The sequence below is a fragment of the Terrapene carolina genome, unplaced genomic scaffold (assembly GCF_002925995.2).
Source record: "Terrapene carolina triunguis isolate 2854851 unplaced genomic scaffold, T_m_triunguis-2.0 Scaffold629, whole genome shotgun sequence".
NCBI lineage: Eukaryota > Metazoa > Chordata > Testudines > Emydidae > Terrapene > Terrapene triunguis.
Window position 1 is genome coordinate 4,844,183 of NW_020664980.1, and position 21,896 is coordinate 4,866,078.

The 21,896-nt window shown below is 40.6% G+C and overlaps 1 protein-coding gene across 2 annotated transcripts; it reads left to right on the plus strand.

Annotated features, from left to right (window-relative positions):
• Nucleotides 1–1,795: 1,795 nt before the first annotated feature.
• Nucleotides 1,796–20,653, plus strand: ZCCHC10 (zinc finger CCHC-type containing 10). 2 transcript variants are annotated; one of them, XM_024213104.1, is made up of 4 exons: nucleotides 1,796–1,860; nucleotides 8,030–8,191; nucleotides 14,110–14,151; nucleotides 18,660–20,653. In XM_024213104.1, the coding sequence occupies exons 1-4, from the start codon at nucleotides 1,820–1,822 to the stop codon at nucleotides 18,925–18,927; spliced, it is 513 nt and encodes a 170-aa protein (XP_024068872.1). In that variant the 5' UTR covers nucleotides 1,796–1,819; the 3' UTR covers nucleotides 18,928–20,653. The 2 variants fall into 2 exon arrangements, with proteins under 2 accessions (XP_024068872.1, XP_024068873.1); XM_024213105.1 differs by lacking the exon at nucleotides 14,110–14,151.
• The last annotated feature ends 1,243 nt before the right edge of the window (nucleotides 20,654–21,896 follow it).

The window sequence follows — 21,896 nt, forward strand, 5'->3', positions numbered from 1 at the left end:
TGAGGATATCTGGGAGGCAATAATGGGTCTAACCGAACCCTGTGGGGCCAAAAGAATCTTCCCCAGAAAAGGAGGGGAAGACAGAAGGAAATATGGGCTTGTGAGAAGGGCCAAGATGGGGCAACCCCATTGGGGGAGGTGTTCACCATGAGGAAAAAGTAATTAACAAGAGGAAGGAGTTGTGTATAGGGATCAGGCCTCAATGGAGAACATACCTGGGTGATACCTGGGGGCCCCAGTGTGGGTTTAAGAAGGCCCAGAGTGAAATGAACTTTGACCATTTAGGATTTAAACCATGGAATCATGTGCAGATCATATTGTTCTGAGACACATTATAAAACGAAGTGTGGAGTGGCAAGCACCTCTTGTGGTAAATCTTACGGACTTGCAGATGGCTTTTGACAGCATACACAGAGACAGTCTTTGAAGAATTAGGGCATATTAAGGAACACCAGCAAAAATAATTAGACTAATCAAGGATCTGTATGATAATGCCAAAAGCACAATCTGAGATGGTGACAACATCAGCCAACAGTTTGCAGTGAATTTTATGTTTTTGAATTTTGTTGCTGTTGTTGTTGAAGAATTGCGACTTTTAGGTCTGTAATTGAGTGTCCAGGGAGGTTGAAGTGTTCTCCAACTGGTTTTTGAATGTTATAACTCTTGACCTCTGATTTGTGTCCATTTATTCTTTTGCGTAGAGACTGTCCGGTTTGGCCAATGTACATTGCAGAGGGGCATTGCTGGCACATGCTGGCATATATCAAATTGGTAGATGTGCAGGTGAACGAGCCCCTGATGCTATGGCTGATGTGATTAAGTCCTATGATGGTGTCCCTTGAATAGATATGTGGACAGAGCTGGCAACGGGCTTTGTTGCAAGGATAGGTTCCTGGGTTAGTGTTTTTGTTGTCTGGTAGCTGACTTCAAAAACAGACTCCAACAAGAAACTGCAGAACTGGAATTAATTTGCAAACTGGACACCATTAAATTAGGCTTGAATAAAGACTGGGAGTGGATGGGTCATTACACAAACTAAAAACTATTTCCCCATGCTAATTTTTCCCCTACTGTTACTCCTTCTTGTCAACTGTTTGAAATGGGCCATCCTGATGATCACTACAAAAGTTTTTTTCTCCTGCTAATAATAGCCCATCTTAATTGATTAGTCTTGTTAGAGTTGGTATGCAACCCCCATTTTTTCATGTTTTCTGTATATATATATATCTTCCTACTGTATTTTCCACTGCATGAATCTGATGAAGTTGGTTTTAGCCCACGAAAGCTTATGCCCAAATAAATTTGTTAGTCTCCAAGGTGCCACAAGGACTACTCGTTCTTTTTGCTGATACAGACTAACACAGCTACCACTCTGAAACCTAAATCCATCAATGTGACGCTCAGAAGTGTGAAGAGACCAGCACAAGACCGAAACGAGAGACGGCAACTGGTGCCTATGCACTATGGGTACAGGAGGGTGAGAGGGGGATGGCCCGCCTGGGGGGCAGGCATGCACATGGCCCAAGGAAGGGCGAGAGGCCCCGGGGGAGAAGGAGACTGGGCAGCAGCTGAGCGCACCGGTGGAACGGCAGGGAGCAGCACCAGCCACTAGGTAGGCCTTCCCCCCCCCGGAGGAGTAGAGCTGTGGTGGATGACGGGCCCCAACGCGCGTCCGCTCTAGCCGCCCGGCGCCTGGCTCTTTGTGGCAGGCAGCTGCCGGCTTCTCCCCCAATGGGGAAGGAGGAAGAGGGCGGAATTGCCCATCATGCAGCGCGGTGGCCTGCCGTCGGCTCCCCTCACTTTCCGGTCAGGGGCTAAGATGGCGACTCCCATGCACCGACTCATCGCTCGGCGGCAGGCGTGAGTGCGCCGGGCCGGGGGCTAAGGGAGGGTCCCCGGTGACAGCGGATCCCCGAGGGGCTTGTCCTCATGTGTCAGCCCGAGAGGAGCCGGGTCTCGTGGGCAGGGGAGAGGAGGGTTGTCTCGGAGGGGAAGCCTCAGAGACGTGGGCTCTCCTGGGAGGGGGCGCCTCGGCGGGGAGTCCCGGTGGAGTCGGTGATGCCCGTGTGCCTGGGACCCCTCGGGTGGTGCGTGGGGAGGAGAATCGCTTCCTTCACCCATCCCGGAGAGCCTGCAAGTTGGGTGTGGAGCAAGCCCTTCGGGAGGGGGGCGGGTAGCGGTGGCTGGCCAGCCCAGTCACGTACGCCAGAGGCCGTGGGATAGGCGGTGAGGGGCAGTAGATAATGCATGTGTACAGGACCCCTCATCTCCACAGCTCCTCAGGTGTCTGACGTGCACCTTGCAGCACTGGAGAGTAGCCCGCCCTCCCCCCGCCCCCCATAGCGGGACAGTCCCACCTGTAAAGGGCCGCAGCATGAGAGCAGATTTTTCTTCTTTTAAAGTTAAGTTGTAAATCTTTCGTTGGAGTGGATAATGAAGTACTTTCTCCCAGAAAGAGCTAATTCTACCCTGTCTGTGAACTGGGACAGGCCTGCTGCTCACTGATTCTGAAAAACAAATTCTATAATATAGTTTGGAAGATTAAAAGTTAACCATGGTACAGGCCGTTACAGAAATAATAAATACTGTTCACCTCTCTAGTTCCTTGCATCTGAGGATTTCAAAGCTCTTTACAAATGTTAACAAACTAAACGTTTCACTATCAGCGTGAGATAGCTAAGTACCATTACAGATCAGCCCCCTGATAAACAAAGAGGTTAAATGGGCTTTTTTTTCTCCCCCCCTTTCAAAGGTTCAGAAAATATTCTGCTTGTTTTTTACACCAGAAATTCAGATCTTGTGTGTCTTGGCAGACTATGGTGATTGAAGAACTAGTGAAATGATGGTATTACAATAGTCAAGAATGAAAGCTGAATGACTGAGAGAGGAAGGATGTTTTAGTCCGATTGTTTTGAGTAGTTGTTAACACCAATGTCTGATTAATTAATCATGGCATTCTTTCCACAAAATGTTAAAATGTCAACACCCCCACCTTTCAGTTAAGGTGTGAGAACTCACAATACACACTGCTGGGAGATTCATGAGGTCCACAAGTAAACCAGGGAGAAAACACAATATTTTAAAGTTTATCAAAAGAAAGGCAGAAAAAAATCACGTCAGGTCTCTTTTATTAACACATCTACAGAAGTGCACACAAAAAAGCACAAGCCTACATTTTTGTTTTTAAGTTATGCAGGTCACCTTAAAGTAACTTGGCCAAAGTAATTTCAAATGAATTTTTGTTGTTGTTAGGTGCTTTTATAGCCTTTCAAGCCAAGTGAGCAAAAGATAAGCCTGGGGTACCAGTAGATAAAGTACATCAAACGTCTGTTTAGGGTTTCACTGTAGTTTGTGGGAGTTTGTTCCCTGTAATTATTTGTCATATTTGTCTGTTTCAGATGCGATTAATGGGGCTGGATAGTGTTCTTGCATTTCTTTCTTTTTCCAGGATTACATAGTTTTTCCTTACTTTTCAGTGGAAAGTTTAATAATTTCTAATGATTTATGGAATAATTATTTCCCTTTCATTTTGGAACAGTCTCTCCATTTCAACTTTTCCTTTTACATGTTGGTTGTATGTGTTTTGCATTGTGCTACTTATCCCCTAGCTTCCATTTATAGTTTATAGTCCCTGATCCCATGTTCAGTATGAGCTTGCCTTAGGCCTTGTCTACACTACAGAGTTTTGGCGACAAAAGTTATGTCGACACTCAAAAAGCGCTATAATAAAAATCGGTATTGCATGTTCACACTCACTCCCTCTTTCAGCAGAGCGCATCCACACTTGGGGCACTAGCATCAACAGTGTGAGCAGTGCACTGTGGGTATGTATCCCACAGTCCAGCTCGACACCTTCTGCCGCTAGGTCTTGTGGGAAGGTGGAGCAGATCGTGGCGCATCTTGGGACCGGGCTCAATGTCCTTTGATGCTTTGCTTTCTGTCCCAGCATTCCATGGGCTTCTGGCTTTCTTTCGTGGAATTTTTAATGGCCCTTCTTTGCTGTGCACCCCGGCATCTTTGTGAGAAGGGATGGATCCCGCACTGCTCTCTTATGCTCTGATAACTGTCATGAAGACATCGCAGATGGCAGTGCAGTTAATTGTGACGTTCCTAACTGAAGAAGACTCCCAGTTGCCTGACATGCTGTGTGATATGCATAGGAGCAACTTTAGGTTGCTTTTGGCATTCACAGAACAGCTGCAGAGGGTGGACCATTGCTTGTGGGCTCGGGAAACAAGCACTGTATGGTGGGATCGTATCATCATGCAGGTGTGGGATGATGAGCAGTGGCTACAGAACTTTTGGATGCGGAAAGCCACCTTCCTGGAACTATGTGCGGAACTCTCCCCAGCACTGTGGTGCAAGGACACCAGAATGAGAGCTGCCCTATCGGTAGAGAAGTGTGTGGCAATCGTTGTGTGAAAGCTGGCAACTCCAGACTGCTACTGGTTGGTCGCGAATCAATTTGGAATCAGAAAGTCAACTGTTGGGGTTGCATTAATGCAAGTGTGCAGGGCAATTAATCGCATCCTACTACGAAGGACCGTGACTCTGGGAAATATGCGTGAAATAGTGGATGGCTTTGCAGAAATGGGTTTCCCTAACTGGAGGGGTGCTAGATGGCGCACACGTTGCATTGGAGAAGTGCGATACCACCTGGAACATGTCTTCTTTGCTCCGTTTTGGGCTGCCTTTTGTCGACAAAACTTAGTAGTGTAGACAAGGCCTTAGTCTTCTCCATTTCACTTGTATGAGATTTGCTATTAGGGCTGTGCTTAGAAATCTGTAGCAGTCTAGTTTGTTTGATCTCCCCCCCCCTCCCCTTGGTTGATTAGACTGCTTTTAGATTTTGATTTTATTTTGGTTTGGGTGGAATTGTCTGCATTTTTGGTCAGGAGATGAGTGGTGTTGGGACCTGGAAGTGATGATATGTTTTTGTTTGGGTGTACTATCTAGTTTTCTAGTGTTTTCCAGTAGAGAAGATATGTGCTGGTTTGAGTTGGCACCAAAAGCTGAATGTTTGTTTGTGTTTGCGTGTTCATTAAGTGGAGGAACTGTGCTAGTTCTGCTCACATATGGCATCTGTGGCAGAGCCAGAAGTCTAAGGCCTGGGTTTGCTTAAAAATTAGATCAACCTAGCTATGTCGCTCAGGTCTGTGAAAAGTTTTGCATCTTTAGTTAGGTCAACCTAACCCTCGGTGTAGATGCGGCTACGTTGACAAAAGAATTCTTCCGTCAACCTAGTTACCGCCTCTTGGAGATTGACTACATTGACCAAAAAAAACCCTGGATTCAATGTACCAAACTTCCTCCTCCTTTGAGCTTCAGTTGAGACAAGGCTGATTTCTGTAGGAGTTGGCAGGGAGTTAATGCAGCAGAAAAATCTTCCTTTTCTACTAATCTCCATGGAGGAATAGGCAGGCGGCATAAGAATCTTCATCTATCTCTAAGCATGTCTAGTAAAACATACATTGCTACAGTATATAGGTGTTTCAGCCCCTCTTCTTAGTGGGGGTTGGAAGCAGTATCTTTCCATTAGTTTGGATACCCCTCCAGCACATGCAAGGTTTTTATGTTACATCCAAACCTATACGGTAACATTTTAATAACAAAGATCTTTTTTAATATTTGTCTATTAAGTGCCATCTACCACATAAAATATATCAGTGACGGTTTACTGGCTGTTTGGGGCCTCATTTTGTTTACAACTCCATGTATTCGGTAGTCTAAATACACCTAGTTAGCCTTCAGTTATTTTTTTAACCTTTGTAAAATTTGAAGTAGAGTTATATTAGTAGGCTAATGGGGGGCTGACCATTGAGTGCAACATGTGTCTCAAGGCAGTTCAGTATTCACAGACATTCTCTCGGTGGAGTCTAGAAATGGAGCTTGAGAAAATAAAACTTTAAAAAACTTTCAGTAGCCCTAGAATCTTGTTCAGCCTACTTACTAAAAGTACTGTTCCCTACTGAAATTAAATTCTCAAAGTTAATTGTGTGCAATTAATTGTGAGTCTTATTTGTTCCCTATTGAATCTAAATTAGCACCATTTCTCCTTAGGGCTACTACAAGAAGCCAGAGAAGTTTAGTCTCGCAAAGGTGTTGGATGTTATAGACAGGATGACTATTAGAAACTTGATAGACCTGGGAGCCTGAGTAAGTGATGACAAAGGCCAGTGAACCATGCCATTCTTCTGTACCGCAGTAGGTGACTCATAGTTCCACACCAAACCAAAACATCCATCAATGCTAATAGCCTCTCTCTCCTCCTTCCTCCTATCCTCCTCCTATTCACTGTGTCTAAATGCTAAATATGCAGTTAGGAATTTTCCTCTTTCTAGTAGTATATGGCTGTTGAGTGGCTCTGAATGGACTGGACTTTCTGAAGTGAGTCTTTCAGTTGAGGGAAGGGGGTAAAAGGCAGAGTTGAAAGGCAGCTTGGTGCAATAAACTGAGCAGAAGACTGGGAGTCAGAAAATCCTATTTTTTATCTTGGCTCTGGCACCAATTTGTGATGTGACCTTGGGTGAGTCACTTAATATCTCTGCTTTAATTTCCTCATTTGTAAAAGGAGACTAATACCTACCTCACGGGAGTGTAAATATGAATCAAAGTAAAAGTGCTAAATATTTTATTTTAAAGCTAAAGAAATTAATGAGGAGTGGGAGGGAAAAATAAAACAGAGGAAACAACTTTAGCTCCCTTCCTGTGTCAGTGAAAAGTTGTTAGTGGGAACTCACTTCTTCAGGATGAGTATATCATCAGAGTCTCCTTTAACCCATATTAAACTGAAAGGAAGCTTTTTTTCCTCTGTGATTTCTAGCAAAGTATTGCAAAACTCTCTGACTATTTACCAATGTGGGCTCAAAATTATTCACCCATGTTTACTGTGACGATGGTGAAAAATTAATAGTTTACACCTTCTCAGGAAGCAGGTGAGTAAAATTTTGCATGGCTAACTCTAGTGAATTATGCACTCAAGAAAGCCAGAATCAGGTTATACTTGGGATGGACAGAGTAAAATGTTACCTTCGAACTTCACATGCCTCAGTTGCATCTTTTGTGATAGCAGTCATTAACTGGCTGCTGAAATTGTAGGATCGCTCTTCAATTTCCCACAAGGAACACGGTGTCCTATTTAGTCTGACATTCTGTTCTGCCTCAATCCTACACTCCTATGATTTGAAAATTAGGCTGCCCAAAATATTGCAACAAACTGACTCAATGGATAGGAACAGGTTTGTAGGTGCTTGTTTGAAAAAACTATGGAGGCAGGTGCAAATTCTTCGGAGATTGTAACATCGGATACAATTTACTAACGTAACCATATTGCCCGCAGTTGGTGCAGGAATATAAAACATGCTGCCAAAATATTTGCCAGTTAGTTTGGGACAAGAATTGTGTTTTCAATAATTGAATTACCTTTGTTCACTGGCTGAAACTTAAGAATTGCTCCATCTCCACTTTTCTTCAAACTCTTTAATAGTTGCTTATGAATTTTAAATTCTGAAGGGAATGGGAAATTATGAACTCCAAGCAGAGTGAGGAAAGATTGAAAGAGAGACCAACCAATAGGAGTTATTAGACTAAAATGCTGGCCACACACCATTTGCCAATGTGTCAACCAAGAGCAAAGTGTAGTTTAGTCTTTACCACTTCAGCAGAAAGAGAGACTTGAGAGCTCCAGTTCTGGAATAGAAAAGTGTCTTTGTGTTCATTCTGATAAATAACTGATACAGGAACATTCCAGTAATCACAAAGGACCCAACCCTGCCATTGACTATATGCAGGTATATGCATGTGCTTGTCTGCCCCAATGAAATGCAGGATTGTTCTGACTTGAGAAAAGCTAAAGCACCAATAAATACAGGCAGACAGTTAAAGCTCAACTTAAACAAGACAAATACTTTGTCTTAGGACTGGTATGCTAAAATGCACCATGTAATTTTCAATAGATAGTGTTGATTGTGCTTAAATATCCCAACTTTAAATACAAACCTGCTCTTAAGCAAATTCTGTATTTTTGTAGGGAGGCAAACAAGCAGCATGTGAGATGTCAGAAGTGTTTAGAGTTTGGACATTGGACCTATGAATGTACCGGGAAAAGAAAATATCTGCACAGACCATCAAGGACAGTGGAATTAGCGAAAGCTCTGAAAGAAAAAGAAAACAGACTATTGTTGCAACAAAGGTAAGATCAGCCAGTCTAAGGCTTAAAAACCATTAGCAGAAGTATGTATAGACTGTGTTTGGGAGATTGTAGTAGCGTGGTCAGTTTTCTTTGTGTGGTTTTTGTGTTCATTCTCTTCAGTCTGTATGTGTAACTCCCATTAACATTAATAGTTACTGTACGTACATCAGAGGATATACACGTGTATTTGTATCCCACGGTATCCACAGGTTATTTGGTCAATCTCTCCCTGTTATAACTTAGGTCAAACAGGTTTTTTAAACAAAAATGGGTCACTGGAATAAAATCAAAATAAGTAATGGGGCCTTTTTGTAATGGGTCATTGTTTTCTGGACATCTTGACCCCTTACCTTATTACATGTTTACATGGGGCTTAGAAAACAGTTTGTGTACATCTTTCCTAGTGTGGGGACAATAAGCATAATTAGAAAAGTATGTGATGTGTCATTTTTATAGTCTCACCATAAATGTGTCCACCAACAAAAACATAGGTGCTACGTTAACAGTGTATCAGGAGCATGGTTTTTCCTTGTTTTTAGTTTGAAGAATAAAAAGCAAATAGGGGAGCAAGATATGGATTCATATGTATTGCCAATTCTTTATTCCTAGAAATATCGGGGATACATCTTATTGGATTAAAAGAACTACACGCTTTGCAGTTTTGACATCTGAGACACCTAGGCAGGTGATACCTGCAACCAAGAAGAAATATCCAAATTGGACTTTGCCTTAATCTGAAGTGTGACTTCACTTAATTCTTGTGGCCCCTAGATAGAATTTTGTTGTTTCTCCCAGTGAAGAAGAATTCAGCACTCAAACATTTCACCCTTTTAATCAAAAGTGCCTTCAGAGAGAAAATGAAGTCATATAATGAACTGAGAAGCTTTCCAAAATGTTGAACATAAAGGGATATTTCATATAATTTTTATGTCGACCATCCTCCTAGCTGTTATCATAGTGAGTACCATTGCTATTCAGTATATCGGTAGCAATGGTAGGAACACTAGCATAGGCAAGAACTAATGGCTGCTGATGTGTTGAACCTTCTGTTGTGTAGACTTGTTTTAAGCAGGGTTAGACAACACAGTGCTTAATGCCATTGGCTAAGTGAAGCCCAAGGATTTAAGTATCAAAGGGGTAGCCATGTTAGTCTGGATCTGTAAAAGCAGCAAAGAGTCCTTATAGACTAACAGACGTATTGGAACATGAGCTTTCGTGGGTGAATACCCACCCATGCATCTGAAGAAGTGGGTGTTCACCCACAAAAGCTCATGCTCCAATACGTCTGTTAGTCTATAAGGTGCCACAGGACTCTTTGCTGCTTCCAAGGATTTAAGGTTTCTTAAGCATTTTCATTCTAACTTTATTTTTCCCTTTGTCAGTTGCTTATGACTTTCTGAATCTTTATTCTTTTGGGGCTGAAATTTTCTATGCAAGTGTAACATGGACAGATCCCGGTTGTCAGCGGGGAGATCGAACCTGGGATCTCTGAAGCTTAATGCATGAGCCTCTACTGCATGAGCTAAAAGCCTTAACTAAGGCAGTAGCAGCCTCATTAATCTCTAAGTGGTCTCGGTGCCACTGGAGGGGACAGAACACCACACCCAGAAGGTGTGGGGGTTACACAAGGTCTCCACCTAAGGGTTAATTTTCTTTTAAAGTCTGAGCAAAAAATGGTTCGGCCATTTTAAAAAACGTGAGCAGTGTGAAGGAAAATACTTTATTATTAAAAAAATGTTTTGAACTATTTCTTTTTAAAAGGTTTAATGTGGAAATAGTTTGGCATTATAAAAGTGAAATTTGGTATGAGTTTTAGCACAATCTGTTTTCTGGAGAAAAGGGGGATGTGATGGGTGTGAGGGTTTTTTTTAAAAAAAAACTTGATTGGTGTGCATAATTACAGCATAATGAAATTCACTTATGTTATGACCTGTGTACATAGTGATTTTTTTTTGGACTTCTTTCTTAAAAAAACCCAACAAAAATCTAGGACATTCCATATAAAAACCTACGTAGAACAATATGGTTGTAAAAGTAATGCACGTTTACAAGGGCCAAAATTAAAGCCATTGTGTCAGTCTTCACATCTTCATTTTCTGACAAATGTAGTTTTTTAAATGGAATAACTATATATGTAATATAGCCTTGCACTGGCAAACAAGTCCGGTTGTCCAAGACTAGGTAATGTGGGAAAATAATTTTGCACTATGATCCTTCTAGTTAGTTAATAGTTATTGACCTAGATGGAGGTTGTGCAACCTAAAATTGAGGAACTTCAGTACAAAGTAATAATTCTGATTATGAAGCCCTCTAAGACATAATGACTGTGTGATTTTAGACACTAAAATTTATTCAAATTTTGATGCAACATTTGGGACATATTTCCTTGTCCCTACTTGTTAGGCATCAAGTACTGTACAATAGCTGGGGTGAGGAAGGGAAGTGACGTAAGAATGAAATGTAAATATACTTTAAATACTGCAAATAATGTTCTTAATGAAGACAATGGAAAAAGAATTTTAAAGGCTTCTAAAATTCTAAAAAAATTGCTGTAAGATTCTAAAAGTGTAAAACTGAATTACTGCTTGTTTAAAAATGTAATACGTTTTATGTAGTACAAAGCTGAGACGTGCAGTACCTCCTCCACATCCTGAGGGCAGACACCCTGGCTTTTCTATAGTGAATGATGATATAAGTACAGTACCAAATGGAGGCTTTAAAGGTTTAATTCCAGTAGCTGCCAAGTTTTGTGCAACTCTGTGTGATACATGCAAATTACTTAATTTTTCATATTTGTAACTAATTTGCATACCAGCACAGATTCCAGCTGTGTGATTCTGTGTAGGGGAGGAGTGTGGATTTAATGCTCATGCATCTGTAGAGAATTAAGACCTTGGTTTATATATAGGGCAGCAGCAGGCCAATAATAAAACAACACAGGTTTGATCCTACAATCTTCAGATTTATGCCATCGTCCTCTACCATAGCAACTATAGGAATAACTGATAGGGGAAAGCTTACTGTTATCCCCCTTATGGAGCAGATTGTAGAGTGGGAGACAGCACACTTTATTACTGGGTTAGACAACTGCTTGTGAAAGTAGGGTATGAGGATTCCTGATTTGTATTGCTGGCTCTGGGAGCCGAGTATGGTAGAGTAGAGATTGCATAGCCAAGTGTAATAGTGTCTCTGTTTGGATCATCTGCAGAGTTTGAACCTGGGAGTTCTGGATTTAAAAGTATGGGTTTCTACCACTTGAGCTCCAGGACAATACACATTAGTATGGAGGCAGTAGCAGACTCATAAATTTCTGTCTTGGTTGGCCACTAGAGCGGGACAAAGAATCCACACTCTGTTATCATGGGTTAGGTTAACACATAATCTAGGCCCTTTCTTCTGAAAGGCAGTTTGGCAAATTAGAGACCAGGGTTCTATTCGCAGCTTTGCCTGATGTAAAATGAATGAATGAATAAGTGCCTCCTCTAAGGTGGCACATGAGGCCCTGATTAGTGAAGGTTGTGGAGGGCACAGAAATAGAGAGAACAATTAGTAAAAGAGTTGGGATTAGAATTTGTGAGCTCCTGGTTTGTAGTTTAGTGAACCCTCTGTATGGCAACTGGGGATTATGTGAGGAAAGCACTCCTCTTGCACACAGACCCATGTCCTTTTACCAGTTGTGTGGGAATGCTTGACACCTTGCCTACTGTCACATAGACTTGCAAAATGCATGAGCATATTGCAGGTCTGTGTGACGGTAGGCAAGTCTGCATTCTCCTTGATGTTACCTACTACCATTTCATTACAATATTATGTTTTTAAAAAAAAAAAAACATTCTTTCGGAATCTGTATGGATGAGCTCTGTTCTCTAAAATCCAGTGCTGCTCATCTTTTAAGTGAAATGTGAGCAACTGAACTGTAAAAACCAGGAATAGTTTTTGCTTCTATTTATCAAAGGCCTGGTCTACACTACGACTTTAATTCGGATTTAGCTGCGTTAATCCGAATTAATCCTTAACCCGTCCACACAACGGAGCCAGTTACTTCGAATTAAAGGGCACTTAAAATCGATTTCTGTACTCCACCCCGACGAGCGGAGTAGCACCAAAATCGATTTTGTTAATTCGAATTAGGGGTAGTGTGGCCGCACACCACCGAATTAATGTGGTTAAAATTAATGGGGTAGTGTGGCCGCACACCACCGAATTAATGTGGTTAAAAACCGAATTAATGTGCTTAGTGTGGCCGCGCACAATCGAATTTATACAATCTGTTTCCCAAATTCGAATTATCTAAATTCGAATTAATCTCGTAGTGTAGACGTACCCTAAGGGCTGGTCCACACTAAGCCCCCAGTTCGAACTAAGATACGCAACTTCAGCTACGTGAATAACGTAGCTGAAGTCGAAGTATCTTAGTTCGAATTTAAAGGTACTTACCGCGGGTCCACACGTGGCAGGCAGGCTCCCCCGTCGACTCCGCCTACTCCTCTCGCAGAGCAGGATTACCGGCGTTGACGGCGAGCACTTCCGGGATCGATTTATCGCGTCTAGACAAGACGCGATAAATCAATCCCAGAAGATAGATTGCTTGCCGCCGAACCAGCGGGTAAGTATAGACGTACCCTAAGTTTGCTCCTAATATTAGGCCTTGATTAAGGAAAGAATCCCTTTTTTGGAAAGGTCTTAAATCCACTGGATGTCAAATGGGATGTAAATACAAGCTTAAAGTTAAACATATGCTTAAATGCTTTCCTGATTAGTCAAGTCAAAGTTCTCTGGAGCCAATGGCTCATTGGGCTGCTGTGGTTATATCAGTTTCATAGCCAACAGTATACAAGGGAGTGATGAGGCCAGCATCACATCAAAGATGGTCAGTTGGGTGACTAGAGGTAACCTTTCAGTGTGAAGTCGAGTGACACTCAAACTCCATGCATCTGAAGAAGTGGGTTTTTTACCCACGAAAGCTTATGCCCAAATAAATCTGTTGGTCTTTAAGGTGCCACTGGACTCCTCATCGTTTTTGTGGATACAGACTAACACAGCTACCCCTCTGATACTTGGTACTCAAGCCCAGGATCTTCAGGATTGTAGCTGAGGACCTTAACCACTCAGACACTGCACCTCCCCGAATAGGGATGGAATTAATTACATGCTTAAATACTATGCAAAATAGAGGCCTCATGTGGTTTACTTCTGCTGTTGGCTGAGAAGGTGATATGACCATATGAATTGAAAAGGGAACAGTCATGGCAAATTTGGCCTAATACTGCTACTTTGTGGAAAGGTTTTCTCAAAAGTTAAGACCAACAGAAATCTCTCCATGGGATTTCCTTTTTAATTCCGAAGGAAAATATTTTGTTAAACAAGCATTTCCCTGCAGTGTTTGAAACCCAAACTTTCTATCGGTGTGTGAATGCATGAGGACCTGAAAGTGAAATAGCTAGATGATATTAATAAAAATGGACTGTTTTCTTTCTATTGCACAGGAGAGAAATTCATGAAGAGCATAAATGATGAAAACTAATTTAGATTTTGAAAATTTAGTTTTAATAATTTGAGATATTAGGTAAAGAAAACTTGTACACATCTTCTTTTCACACTGACAGTGTCATTTTAAGGTAGAGAACCCTTAGCAGAAGGTAACTGAGAGTGTGGCATACTCAAATACAAAAAAATGTTTAAAAGGGTAAAATACAACAGCTTTTTTTTAAGTTATAGGGAATCTCTTCCTCTTGGGTTGAAAAATGGCTGAAAGTGAATGTGCCAAGTGAACTTTAGTCATAACAACCCATTGTTTACTTTTCTGCCAGTGGGATGATGATTTTCTATTATAAACCTCAACTCCACTGTGCACCTGTTTACTTAATTTTTCCCACTGCATTAATCAAAGCCATTGTTTTTCCCCTCCCCTTAATTAGAACTGGAGAAAGTACTGCAGAAAGGAAGACCAAGAAAAAAAGGTATGTGGGAAAAGATTAAAAGTGCAGCTATTCCAGTGCATGATGTTGCACTCACTGTGGCAGAGGGTAATTTGAAAGAGGGTGTGTGAGATACTGGAAATAGAAATTGCAAATGAAGGATTGTGTTTGTCGCCTTTGGCCTCCTCTAAGTAGTCATGCTATGAGCACTTGAAGTTTCTCCAACCCCTTCACCTTCTAATTCTTTGTCTTCACTTTTTCCTCTTTGATCTTCCCTTCTCTACATACTCTTTCCTTTAGTAGAAAAAAATATTCCTTCCTTTGGCTAGAAGGGCATTATTTGTATTTCAAATAACTGCAATAATTGACTACTGTTTTCCAGTTAATAATAGTTCCTTCTCCCCAGCTTGCTGTTCCTTGTCTCTTCCCCATTCCGAACTGCCAGCTCCCTCTACAAGTTTTTCTAGCGACTGTAAACAAAACCAATCCAAACCCAACCAAACAAAGCTATCATTGACACTAAAACTGGGTCTTATGAAGCAGTGATAGCGCTGCTGGGAGCCCACAGCTAGACCAGTTTAATTATTGTGTTAGTATAAAAAACTAGTAGAACTTTGTTATAAGGTTGCCATTGGTGCTGTCATGTGTTCCATATCTGCGAGCAACATTTTTGTGTGACAATCCCTAATGGAAATATGGTCTAATTGTCTTCTCCCACTTCTAGCTTAATGCCTCCTTTATTGCTGCTCTGCTGATTGGAACAGCCACCCACACTCCATTTCGGAAAACGCCCTCTGTCTCAAAATCCCTCCTTTAAAGGAGACGTTCAAAGGTTTTTAAATATTGGTCAGGTGCCCTTTTCTTTGCATCTTTATGATATAAACCTCTACCCTGATATAACGCGACCTGATATAATATGAATTCGGATATAACCCGGTAAAGCAGCGCTCCAGGGGGGCAGGGCTGTGCACTCCGGCGGATCAAAGCAAGTTCAATATAACACGGTTTCACCTATAACGCAGTAAGATTTTTTGGCTCCCAAGGACAGCGTTATATCGGGGTAGAGGTGTGTGTGTGTGTATATATATATATATATAATGGTCAGAAAGGCTTTTTTAAAAAGCCTGTATTTACCATAAGGTATCAAGAATGTCAAGACTGGTTTTACTGGTGGATTTCTTGGTGAGCTCTCAGCTCAGCTGAAGAAGCAATGTTTTTTTATTAAAGACATCCTTTTATTTTGGCAAAAAGATTTTAGACTTTATTTTTACATTGACAGACCCATTTTTTTTCTTTGCAGATCACCTTTAAAACATTACACATTCTTGGTTTGAATTGTTTTCTCACGTGTTATAGGCCTCCTCAGATCCAACCACAGTATTCATTTATTTGCATATAAAGCATCAAGTACACTTACTATGCATTAGGAAGAATTAAATACAAAAATACTCAACACAGCATGTTGTTGTATACTTAAAATCCTGAAGTTAAGAGATGCAGAAGTTAAGGTTCCAGTAGCCTTGCTACAGGCTTAACCAGAAAAATACGAAATGACAAAACTCCTGCAATTGTGCCCCATAACTTTTAGGTTGCTTTGGGCTTTCTTGTGCCCACACTAGCCCTTACCACCTCCCTCATGGCACTCTTTTGGAAGGTAGAGTGCAAACCCCAAGACACTTGATCTTCTACTCTGGCTGATTCTGCCTCCTTTGATCCATGAGTCTACTGCTTATTCTGATGCACTTATCTGTATCTAGTGTGCAGTATCAGAGATCTGATTCGGGTTGCCTTATATAAAAACTCATTTTATTGATATATTATTGAAATGGAATTTCAAAATCAATGCATCTATTCATAGAATCATAGAATATCAGGGTTGGAAGGGACCTCAGGAGGTCATCTAGTCCAACCCCCTGCTCAAAGCAGGACCAATTCCCAACTAAATCATCTCAGCCAGGGCTTTGTCAAGCCTGATCTTAAAAACCTCTAAGGAAGGAGATTCCACCACCTCCCTAGGTAACCCATTTCAGTGCTTCACCACCCTCCTAGTGAAAAAGTTTTTCCTAATATCCAACGTAAACCTCCCCAACTGCAACTTGAGACCATTACTCCTTGTTCTGTCATCAGGTACCACTGAGAACAGTCTAGATCCATCCTCTTTGGAACCCCCTTTCAGGTAGTTGAAAGCAGCTATCAAATCCCCCCTCATTCTTCTCTTCTGCAGACTAAACAATCCCAGTTCCTTCAGCCTCTCCTCATAAGTCATGTGTTCCAGCCCCCTAATCATTTTTGTTGCCCTCCGCGGGACTCTTTCCAATTTTTCCACATCCTTCTTGTAGTGTGGGGCCCAAAACTGGACACAGTACTCCAGATGAGGCCTCACCAATGTCGAATAGAGGGGAATGATCACGTCCCTCAATCTGCTGGCAGTGCCCCTACTTATACAGCCCAAAATGCCATTAGCCTTCTTGGCAACAAGGGCACACTGTTGACTCATATCCAGCTTCTCGCCCACTGTAACCCCTAGATCCTTTTCTGCAGAAAATTATTCAGATACTGCAGACAGCATCATACGGCAGTGAGAAAGCTTGTGTTACAAAATATAAAAAAAAGTCTAGAGCATGATCTAAACATTACTTTTCTTGCTCTACCTAAACCATGTGTGTATCTCTGCCTGTTCCAAGGAAGTAAATTTCTTCATCTGCCCCAACAATTCATCCCCCTTGTGTAACCAAACCACAGACTATATATTATGTAACCTTCTGAAAGCAAGTACAGTAGAACCTCAGAGTTACGAACACCTAGGGAATGGAGGTTCTACGTAACTGTGAACAAAACATTATGGTTGTTCTTTCAAAAGTTTACAACTGAACATTGACTTAATACAGCTTTGAAATTTTACTATGCAGAAGAAAAATGCTGTTTTCCCTTTATTTTTTTAGTAGTTTATGTTTAACACAGTGCTGTACTGTATTTGCTTTTTTTTTGGTCTCATCTCTGCTTCAGTCTGATTGCATAATTCCGGTTCCAAATGAGGAGTGTGATTGACTGGTCAGTTCGTAACTCTGCTGTTTGTAACTCTGAGGTTCTATTGTAGATGATTTTCTGCTTCCTATCCTTGGCCCTTGCCCTCTCCCCCAAAATCTTTCCATCAAGGGAATAGCTATTAGGCATTATCTGCAAGTACCCACTCTACTACCTATGTAGTGATCTGTCCTAATGATTCCAAACACCACTTTAAGATGTGGCTTCTATTAGCTTATTTTCTGGAGATTCCTTCCTGAGCAGCTGTAAATAAACTGCCCTCAATCGAAAAAACAGCTGTTGGGGGGGGGGGGGGGGATACAGATAACAGATGTATATTAAGTTGTTAATGGCTCAGAACATCATAACACATGGCTCCACGTATGTCAATTTGACACAACTGTGGATGCACAATGAGGCAGAGTTAATGTAGCTGTTATAACCTTAGCTTATGAATTTCCTGACTTAGTGATTTTCAATTAAGCACCCTTAATGTTATGATTGCATTTCATTTCCTTTTTTCTGGAGAAAGGCGAACCTATGCTTAATATTTCTAGCACTTTACATAGTACCAGTTAGGGATGACATTCAGTTGACTGAATGGAATGAGAGCAAGGTGAGCTAACACCTTTGGTTTTTGGCTGAGGTATCTTTGGAAAACCTGTGTTGTTCATTTTTGGCACTTAGTAGCATTGTCCATACCAAAATCTCAAACTGCTTAGGAGAGGTAGCGCATCTGCAGTAGCTGCATCTTAATGGGAAAACGACTGATTTTTAAAAATCAAAATGAAAGCTTGGAGTTTGCAGAATATGAATTCAGAAAAATGGCAGAGCGTGCAGGACTTCATGATATTTACCCCCATATTCATGTTTTTCCTTGCCCTTGATAAAGCTATTTTTAAAGGATTTGTTTTTCTGAAAGTTTCACTGAGATTATTAAAATCTCCATCTCACAAAATGTTACTGTAGTGGTGGGTACGTTGGATTCCTTCTCCATCAGTAGCTTGGGAGCAGCATCCCTTGGGTGAAATTCTGTCCCACTGAAGTCAATAGTAAAACTCTCATTGACCTCAGTGGGGCCAGAATTTCATCCAGGGAGCATGTACAATAATGTCAAAGGAACAGACCTTCATTAAACTTTTCTAAAATCTTAGTTGTTGTCCAGTCACTTTTTCCTATCACTTAAAACTTTTATTCTCTCTCTCCCACTCTAACCAAACAAAGACCCCAGTCCTCAGTAAGGATGATACCCATACCAAGTTTCAAACCTTTGCTTTTTCTCCTGTAGTTCTGTTTTGTTTTACGATGGGGAAGTATGTATTACACTGTCCCATTACTCAAATGGCTTAAGGGTATTTGTTCAAAATAGAATCAAGAAAGTGGGGGAAATACCACCTTCAGACAGAGTCACGTCTGGAAAATTGTAATGAACATTGTTTTTTGTAGTTGTACCTTCAGCAGGTCTGTTCAGTGACCACTGTACTGGGAAGAAAATCTCTCATCTGTCCTTTTCATGTTTCTTGCAGGTCTAAGAGCGTCACCAGTTCCAGCAGCAATAGCAGCATCAGTTCAGCTAGTGATTCTTCAACCGAGAGTGAAGATTCCTCTTCCTCTTCTTCTTCGGATGACAGCGACAGTGACGAAAGCTCCTCCACTTCCTCATCCTCCCCATCTTCAAGTAGTTCTTCCTCTTCCTCAGACTTCGAGTCAGATTCTAGTTCCTCCAGTAGCAGCAGCACCAGCACAGACAGCAGCTCTGATGATGAGCCACCGAAGAAAAAGAAGAAGAAATAGTGTGGTGCCATGTTCGGTGACAATGTAGGACTGTTATTAGTGAACGATAATGTCATTCTCTAAGGAGGTTTTGAATACATTATTGCCAAACAGCTTAACAGGTTAAAATTTCTACAGTTTAAAACTTTCTAAGTGTTTTACATATTCAGTCATAGGACATAAAAAGGTATTACATGGCAAGTGAGACTTATTGAAAGAGTATTTTTGTGGTTAATCCTTTAATGGGAAATTTTACTTTTTTAGTTTAAAAATCTGTCATCAGATTTGTTTATATGACCTAAAGTCCAGTAACCCTAATGTTTACATGCCAGACAGCAAAACCTTCTTGTTTCAGATTGTGCTGTATATGTCATATACTGACCCTCTGTTTACAGCAGCTTCATTTATGTTTTAGAAAATCCTGTAAACTAGTTAGGGAGGAAGAGGAATAAGAGCTTCTAACACCAGTGGCTGTGTAGTATTCAAATAGCATTACCATTATCTGGCTAAACTGAATGCACAGTATTGCTCAGAGGGTGACTTCCATCCCTCTGCTGAGAAATATATTATACTTTGTTGCTCAGCTTTTCTCAAATGACTTTTCCTGAGATTTCCAGGTCAAAGGTTAATTGCAACATAAAACCTTTATTAGTGCTAATTTGTTAGAGATCCATATGCTGTTTGTACTGTACGAAGGCTTTAGCTAGTCTTTTCAACTTTGCTTGTTTTCTGAGTTCATGGAACTGTAACATTCTCTGAGACAAAGAATGTCTCTTGCAGCAGTAGCATCGGAATAAGACGAGGGTTACAGGCAGGGGGTGGGGGTGGGGGGGCGAATCATAATAACTGATGCTGCTTAGGAGCTTCATCTTTGTGCCTTTTTTATAAAATTAAATGTATCCTAAAAAGAGAGGGGCCATAGTGGTTCTTCCCCCCCCAACCCCCGAACTCATTTCGCTTTCCACACAGAATATGAGTTGGAGAAATGGTAGTAACATAAATATAATTGAGACATTATTTTCAAAGCAAGGACAAAAAGCTATTTTCATTGGAAGTTTGGTAAGAAAAAATGAGTCACCTTTAAATATAGTTCCCAAAAGGAAGATATTTCCTTTTTGCTATTTTTGCAAAATTATTGTGTAGTGTAAGATTGCCAATTTACGTTTGTTGGGCACGTGGCACCTGGCATTATAGTTTGCAGTATAAAATGATTATTTGGCTCAGTCCATTATTTTTACATGACAAGTTTGTGCACATTTGTGAAAGAAATGGAAGAGGCATATTAGCCAAAAATTCCAGCAAACAAACATCACAACCTTGCATACTGCAAGATGTCTTTTGCAAGTTGCTAAATAGAACTAATTTGCTGTTGTGGTGAATTTAAGCAGATGGCATTAGTCATTTAATTTTGTGATGCAGTCTCCTTTTCAATTTCTTATTGATGGAGTTCCCTTTTTTTGGGAGGGGGCATCATATGTGAAAGAAAATTCTTAGATATCCTGGTTTAGGTAAAATATAGTAATTAAACTATTTTTTATATTTTTATGGAAAAAGTAGTGTGTAGAATTACTTTTGAATAAAATGTGCTTCTATTTAAATGTTTGAAAATATGTATGTTGTGTGTTTTAGTCTGTAATCATTATTGAGTTTTACAGAACATCCTGAAGACTGTAAATAAAACTACCAGGAAATTGTTTGTCATCTTAGAGAATGTACCATTTAATGGGAAAAGTTAATAAATTATTAAACACTGTTTGTTAAGTTTATATTCATTGGCAGTCCACTGAACTGCAAATTTACTGATATAGTAGAGATTGAGGACAATAACTTTAGAAAATGGGCACACTTGGCGATCCAAGAAGCTGTCTGCAGGAGATAAGACGAAACAATACAACTGCTAAAGAGATTAAGAAAACTTATGTTTAACTTCTGGTTTATTGGTCCCTGAGCTGGGAGGTCTAAGGAGACAGTACGCTATTTCTCAGGACACTTTATATCATTCAGCAGTGATTAAGTGATAGGCCATGAAAGGAACTTCTTCCAATATTTTATAGCCAGAAACATAGTGGCTTTTTATTTATTTATTTTAATTTATTTAGTTTAGATCACTTGCTCTTAGATGTGATATTTCTGCTTAATTTTAAATCCATGCTCCATTCTGTTTTATTTATCCCCAGCCGTTTTTATCTTAGAGGGCAAAACCCGCCAGCCTGACCAGAGCTTTCAGCCATCCAACTCTTACTAGCTCAACTCCTCATTTGCTATTAAAAGGATCCTTTATTTCACTTTGATTCTACAAGGAAAGGTATTTCTTTAATCACCATCTTCCAAAGCTCTAACTTAGGCACAAATGATCATTAATTTACAAAGATTACTAACTAGAAATTGTTACATTTACTCAATAGTTATTGAGACCTGTACTGCTTTAAACTGGCTCAATTTAATGCCTCCCCATTACAAGTAAAACTGCCATTGCTAATTGAACTGAAGCAATTGATGCAGTCTAGTGGAAGAATAGCCTGGGGAGAAGTATCATATTTCAAGGGGAAACATTGCTGATGGGTGGAAAAACAAAAGGCACAGGCAACTTGATTTTCTAGTTTGGAGTTTTATTAAATCAAACATTTGTGAGAGCTGGACTTAGATTTTTGGTGCCCTAACTGAGATCACATAAGAGGGCTGTATGTGAGATGGATTTGTAGATGGGATTTTCACTCATAAATTGGAATTTCTCTAATTTAAGAAGTTCACTTTAAAAAGAAATTATACTGAACCTCCTATCCTCATTCATGGGTCAAACTGAGTTTATACAAAAAAAATATTCTCCCAAGCCCTGTTCTCCTCTCACTTGAGATGCCACTCAAAGCTGCTTGTGCAGATCTTTACAAGTTAATTTACCCTGAACTTTCTTGTATGGTTTGATCACCAGTAAAATAATCAACTTGATTTTTTGAAAAACGAAGGATTTAAAAGGGATATTCTGTCAAAGT

Coding starts and splice junctions, on each gene's coding strand:
- ZCCHC10 (XM_024213104.1), top strand. CDS start 1,820: ATGGCGACTCCCATGCACCGACTCATCGCTCGGCGGCAGGC. Junction 1,861..8,029: donor CTCATCGCTCGGCGGCAGGC/GTGAGTGCGCCG, acceptor GTATTTTTGTAG/GGAGGCAAACAAGCAGCATG. Junction 14,152..18,659: donor AGGAAGACCAAGAAAAAAAG/GTATGTGGGAAA, acceptor TGTTTCTTGCAG/GTCTAAGAGCGTCACCAGTT.